Source organism: Rhinopithecus bieti, unplaced genomic scaffold (genome assembly GCF_001698545.2).
Source record: "Rhinopithecus bieti isolate Rb0 unplaced genomic scaffold, ASM169854v2 scaffold_13689, whole genome shotgun sequence".
In the NCBI taxonomy this organism is placed as follows: Eukaryota; Metazoa; Chordata; class Mammalia; order Primates; family Cercopithecidae; genus Rhinopithecus; species Rhinopithecus bieti.
The window spans coordinates 198,403-205,543 of NW_016808044.1; the positions used below are offsets into that span (position 1 = coordinate 198,403).

Consider the following 7,141-nt stretch of genomic DNA (forward strand, 5'->3'; position numbering starts at 1 on the left):
TTGAGTGCTTCCTTCAGGAGCTCCTGTAAGGCAGGCCTGGTGGTGACAAAATCTCTCAGCATTTGCTTGTCTGTAAATAATTTTATTTCTCCTTCACTTATGAAACTTAGTTTGACTGGATATGAAATTCTGGGTTGAAAATTCTTTTCTTTAAGAATGTTGAATATTGGCCTCTACTCTCTTCTGGCTTGTAGGGTTTCTGCCGAGAGATCCACTGTTAGTCTGATGGGCTTCCCTTTGTGGGTAATCCGAACTCTTTCTCTGGTTGCCCTTAACATTTTCCCTTCATTTCAACCTTTGTGAATCTGACAATTATGTGTCTTGAGGTTGCTCTTCCCTAGGAGTATCTTTGCAGTGTTCTCTGTATTTCCTGAAGTTGAATGTTGGCCTGCCTTGCTAGGTTGGGGAAGTTCCCCTGGATAATATCCTGAAGAGTGTTTTCCAACTTGCTTCCGTTCTCCCCATCACTTTCAGGTACACCAATCAAACGTAGATTTGGTCTGTTCATATAGTCCCATATTTCTTGGAGGTTTTGTTCATTTCGTTTTACTCTTTTTTGTCTAACCTTGTTTTCTCACTTTATTTCATTAATTTCATCTTCAATCACTGATACCCTTTCTTCCACTTAATCGAATCAGCTATTGATGCTTGTGCATGCCTCACGAAGTTCTCGTGCCATGGTTTTCAGCTCCATCGGGTCATTTAAGGTCTTCTCTACACTGTTTATTCTAGTTAGTCATTCATCTAATCTTTTTTCAAGGTTTTTAGCTTCCCTGTGATGGATTTGAACATCCTCCTTTAGCTTGGAGAAGTTTATTATTACCAACCTTCTGAAGCCTACTTCTGTCAACTCGTCAAAGTCATTCTCCATCCAGGTTTGCTCCATTGCTGGCGAGGAGCTGTGATCCTTTGGAGGAGAAGAAGCACTCTGTTTTTTAGAATTTTCAGCTTTTCTGCTCTGGTTTCTCCCCATCTTTGTGGTTTTGTCTACCTTTGATCTTTGATGTTGGTGACCTACAGATGGGATTTTGGTATAGATGACCTTTTTGTTGATGTTGATTCTATTTCTTTCTGTTTGCTAGTTTTCCTTCTAATGGTCAGGTCCCTCAGCTGCAGGTCTGTTGAAGTTTGCTGGAGGTCTACTCCAGACCCTGTTTCCCTGGGTATCACCAGCGGAGACTGCAGAACAACAAATATTGCAGAACAGCAAATATTGCTTCGTCCCAGAGGGGCAGCCACCTATATGAAGTGTCTGTCGGCCCCTACTGGGAGGTGTCTTCTAGTTAGGCTACACGGGGGTCAGAGACCCACTTGAAGAGGCAGTCTGTCCCTTCTCAGAGCTCAACTGTCATGCTGGGAGAACCACTGCTCTCTTCAGAACTATCAGACAGGGACGTTTAAGTCTGCAGAAGTTGTCTGCTGCCTTTTGTTCAGGTATGCCCTGCCCACAGAGGTGGAGTCTAGAGGCAGTAGGCCTTGTTGAGCTGTGGTGGGCTCCACCAAGTTCCAGCTTCCCAGCCACTTTGTTTACCTACTCAAGCCTCAGCAATGGCAGATGCCCCTCCCCAAGCCAGGCTGCTGTCTAGCAGATCGATCCCAGACTGCTGCACTAGCAGCGAGCAAGGTTCTGTGGGCGTGGGACCTGTTGAGCCAGGCACGGGAGAGAATCACCTTGTCTGCCAATTTCTAAGACCTTGGGAAAAGTGCAATATTTGGGTGGGAGTGCCCCATTTTTCCAAGTAGTCTGTTACGGCGTCCCTTGGCTAAGAATGGGAAATCCTCCAACCCCTTGTGCTTCTGGGGTGAGGTGATGCCCCGCCCTGCTTCAGCTCACCCTCCATGGGCTGCACCCACTGTCCAGCCAGTCCCAGTAAGATGAACCAGGTACCTCTGTTGGAAATGCAGAAATCACCCGTCTTCTGCATTGATCACACTGGGAGCTGCAGACTGGAGCTGTTCCTATTCGGCCATCTTGGCAAGTGTATTATTTTCTATCCCTATTTGAAAAGAAGATTAGAAATAGTTTACATTCACATAGAGTGGATAACAGGATTCATTTAGAATTTTTCTCCAGGGTTACATTTGCTCTTTTTCCCTCCATCATAATATAGTAGAAGAGATTTGGACTTCCCATAAAACGTAACATTTATCCAATCCATCAGTGATTTTATACTAGTCAGGCAAAATAAGCAAAGTATAGCCAGCATGCTGGAAGGACCAAATAAAACACATGTGCTACAAAGGACAGGAGATAGACTCTGGAAAACTATGTAAGTTCCAGAGGTTTCTGTCCATAAGTGACATGCTTCAGATCTCTCATTTCGTTAAGAAGAGGAAGTTACAAGGTCAAGCCCAATATTCATTAGACTAGGAAGTATTTGCTCCCCCCAGAAAGAGAAACATATTGTTTTAAAAATAAAATAACTTATTGCAATAGATATAATCATTTTCTGTGTGTGTAAGATAAGACAATATTTCTTTCTACTTGCATCGACAGGGTATGCATAGAAACAAAAGCATGATCAATAAGTACATGATCTTTTTGAAATTAAATTTTCTTAGTCCGTTACTGACATTTAATTTATATTAAGACTGATAATTCAACTGACATGTTTGCATTTTAAGGTGCTCAAGGTGCTCCATTTGCCTGTTTTAAAGAAGTTAATTCTCTGCATGAAAGATCTGAAAACTGTGGTTTTAAAATTCACAACCATTACCATGTGAAAGGAAGTACGTATGTAGAAAATGATTACTTCTTTGAATCATAAAATTATGTATTTTATCAAGAGATACTAAGTAGTAATGAACGTTAAATTGTATAACATGGGAATATTTTCAAATACCAATGCATACATTTTTTTCTATGAAATTCAGGATTTTCTATTATTTTCCCTTGATATCATCCTAAAAATGAGAGTGGACAAAAAAAAACAAAAGGCTAATACTTAGTAACAGAGGAAGAAAATGGACACACAGTGCCAGAAATCAGAACTGCTACTCTATATTGAGAATTCAAATGAGGTTTTGTATTAAGTCTGTAAATAGCAACAGTCTTAAAGCAAACCTCAAGCTTTGATTTTTAAGACATAGAATTGTTGAGAAGAAGAAAGTTATTTTTGTTTTTGCTGATTGTGTCCAAAACATCAATATGTAAAGCATGGAAGTATCTGTTAATAGCTAAATTCAGACTATTGGGACGTAGTGTCACTATAATCCATGTAATAAAGGGATTAATGAAATCCAGTAATCTAATAAAGGAAGTGCCTACCCCATAACGAATATTTCTTTAATTTTATCTTCCTTAATTTCACTGAAAATTAAAGAGTTACAAAAATGTGTAACAGAGCCAGATTCACAAAATAAGAGAATGGGAATAACATAAAAAAATTAGATATAATTAATTCAGGGAGAAGCAGACATTTCTTTTAGTCTCAAAGACATAGCCAGGAAAAACCATAATAAAATCTTCAGGTAAGCACCACTATCAGTACTGTTAAAAACAATACGGTTCCTTTATGAAGATGAGAAATGGATGAAGAAGGTATCCAGTTGGGTGGGACTAAAGTAGTATCCTCCATCACCCTCCTCCTTATATGAAATTACCATGGATATGTATGCTGTGGAGAGGATGCAGAACTTCCCACTTGCCCCAACACAGGAGGATTAGTACGTGGAAAGAAGAAAGGTGGAATCACAAAGAAAGTACTGATGAGTGGGGATCTCAGGAGGAGACCCTACATAATCAGCCACACCTATTGATATTAATACAGAGCACCAGGGGCCAGCAGTCTCAGTTACACCACAGTGGATCCCCACAAAGACAGAAGATGGTGGCATGACAACCCCACTTAATCTTCTTCCTGATGTTCAGAGACACATTTGCTGCCTTTAAGATTATTCATGAAAAAAAGATGAAAGATACCTGGAAGAAATTGTGAAAGTTAACAAACATGACTCCTTTAGCCTTTGTCTTATATGATAATAGTACATGAATTTTCCTGAAATAACATCATTAGATGAAACTAAAATTGAATAGCATACATCATCTCATCTAAACAGACTGTGATTCCTTTTCAGAAAAGAAAAAAATAGTTCTAAGAATTTAACTATAAGTGCAAATTTTGGGAAAATGGACTTGGAGGAAGAATTTGTACTCGATAGCCAGACTAGAAGGATACATACGTACTATGCAAGTGTGGTTTAGAATATATTCTATAGAAAGAGAGTGGAGCCAAAATCAAAAGAAATATCGAGACCTGGGAAAGTAGAAAAGTTATGCTGGAGGGAAGACAAAAGTGGAAGTGGAATGTAATTTAGGTTTCAGCTCTTAATCTCATTTCAATCTTTACTTCTTGATGTAATTAAGCTTATTCTTCTGATACTGAAAAAGCCTCAAATGGTCTTTTAGGACAAATGCATAAAATTTCCTAAGAGGAGCCTTTTGATGAAATAATAATGACATGTTCAGTAGACGCAGATCAATGGCTAAAAATGATTATGCTAATTGAGGATGGTATTTGATAATTAGATTTCAATAATTTCAAGTAAAAATGTTACATAGATTATCTTTCAGAGCATAGTCTAGAAATACTGTTAGCCTCATAGAGAAGCCAGTATTTTACCCAATGATAGATTACAAATGGCGAAATAAAGCATCTGTGGGATAAGATAACCTTTGGTATGTTTGTGGCATGGAGGGGATCTAAAAGTTCTTAAATTTTTAACAGATAAGTTAAATATGCTGGAAATATCTGTATGTTGGGAGAAATTGTGGATCAAAATGAAGGGTGTGTACACAGCAGAAATGTACTGTCTAGACATCATGACAAGAATGATAGGCACAATAAAATGTACAGAAAGAGAAATGCAATTAGCCACTCTCAGCAAATTTTGTGTAATAAGTGACCAGGCTGGCCAAGCTATGTCACACCAGGGCAAGTGACTAATTCTCCCAGAGTGTGGTAAAATGTGAATGGTCTAAGACGACTGGAACCTAGAGAACCAAAATTGGGCTCTATAATACGAAATGAAGTCATGTTTTCACATCTGAGTTAAGCATATACATTTCAATTCTGCTATTAAGACAGTTGCATTTAGTTGTTGTGCACCATAAAATAATGTTTTAGTTTGGCATTTTTCAAGTGTTGTACTGTCAATTAACAGTATTTATGTTACCATCTATGCAGTACTCTCTTGGAACTTGTTATCATTAAGAGATAAACTGATAAGGAATTTTTTGCTTTCCACTTCCAGGGATGTTCTCTGTGGAAAATTAGCTTGTGTTCAGCCGCATAAAAATGCTTATAAAAGTGACATTCAATATACAGTTTATTCATATATTCAAGACCATGTCTGTGTATCTATAGCCACTGGGTCCTCCATGAGATCAGATGGAACAGACAATGCCTATGTGGCTGATGGCACCATGTGTGGTCCAGAAATGGTAACAAAATGTGATAGTTTATATTCAGCTGTGTTAAATTATGTTGATTATCAGATACTGCATTCCATGATGACTATCACAATTATATTGAATGGATTTAAACTTGTGCTAGCATTTATTTCCCATGTGATGTTTAAATGATAATTAAAACAAGCCTAAGTTATCCAATTACATTGCTTTTTGGATTAAAATATTATCAGTCTTTATGTAAAACTAAGTACATATATATTTTAAGCACAAGATTTTACTAACTGACATCTGGTAGCTTTAAATTGTAAAATGCTAACACAAAGTTTCCCATTTTCCTTGCTTCACAAAGAACATTAATTGACTTTACATATTTCTTAAATTATTTGATTTGTATCTGATCAAAATACAAGTGTACAAAAGGTTTGAAACCAAACAAGAATCTATACTGGGAAACATTGCTATAGTATGCATATACAGGCTCATGTGTAGATACATGCATGAATATATATGAATGCTTGTATCTATGTCATCATAACATAAAAGAGGACAAAAGGCTTTAGAGACTTGGTTAATCTTGCAATATAAGGGCACATGTTCCAGAAAACATGATAATATGTGGCATCTGAAATTTCGCACAATAATTATAAGTTAGAGTGTTGCATTTAAATGTCATTTGGTGCTTATTTGATGTGTAAAAATAAAACAGAACCTAGAAATGGAGGATGAGTTAGTTAATTGTTATATCTGGTGTCAGCAACCCTAATCCCTTGAAAAACCTTCGTGTGGTGATCTGCTCCTGTAATGACTCTCAGCGATCCCACTTTCTGTCATTCATTCCTTTGTGTAATCCCTTCCTTTGCCTGTAGGCTGTATCTAATGACTTGCTTGTAACAAATAAAATGCAAAAGTTTTGGAATGTCACAAGATCAGAGGTTAGAGACAAGAAAGAAGATGAGAATAGATAGTGACTTCTGTTTTGCATGGACTGTCTCCCTTGCGTTCTCAGATTGCTTGCTTTGCTGAAGCAAGCTGCCTTCCTGGAAAATCCCACAAGGAAATCAACTGTGGGACAGTGAAAATCTGAGGCCTTCAGTTCAACAGCCTGTGAGGGACTGAATTCTGCCAAAACCACACAAGCAAGCTATGAAGAGGAGCTTTGCAAGTCAGACCAAGAGATGAGACAACAGCCCCAGAAAGCAGATAACGCCTTGATTTCAGCTTGTAAGAGACTGTGAAGCAGAGAACCCAGATAAGATGTGCTTGAATTTCAGACTCACAGAAGCTGTGATATAATAAATATGTGTTGTTTAATGTCATTAATTTTAGTGATAATTTGTTAGGCAGCAATAGATAACTGATACAGATTTGATACCTGGAAATATGGTGCTGCTGTAACAAATACCTTAAAAAGTGGGAAGGAGGCCGGGCCCGTGGCTCAAGCCTGTAATCCCAGCACTTTGGGAGGCCGAGACGGGCGGATCACGAGGTCAGGAGATCGAGACCATCCTGGCTAACCCGGTGAAACCCCATTTCTACTAAAAAATAACAAAAAAAAAAAAACTAGCCGGGCGAGGTGTCGGGCGCCTGTAGTCCCAGCTACTCGGGAGGCTGAGGCAGGAGAATGGCATAAACCCGGGAGGCGGAGCTTGCAGGGAGGCGAGATTGCGCCACTGCACTCCAGCCTGGGCGACAGAGTGAGACTCTGTCTCAAAAAAAAAAAAAAAAAAA

The 7,141-nt window shown here is 38.6% G+C and overlaps 1 protein-coding gene across 1 annotated transcript in view; it reads left to right on the forward strand.

Moving 5' to 3' along the window:
- The first annotated feature begins 2,628 nt into the window (after window positions 1-2,628).
- The window catches only part of LOC108537686 (disintegrin and metalloproteinase domain-containing protein 18-like), a 57,572-nt gene continuing 53,059 nt past the window's right edge, over window positions 2,629-7,141 (forward strand). The window contains exons 1-2 of the mRNA XM_017885346.1: window positions 2,629-2,730; window positions 5,254-5,443. Coding sequence (XP_017740835.1) covers window positions 5,381-5,443 — 63 coding nt within the window. The 5' untranslated portion in view covers window positions 2,629-2,730; window positions 5,254-5,380. The remainder of the gene's footprint in view (window positions 2,731-5,253; window positions 5,444-7,141) is intronic.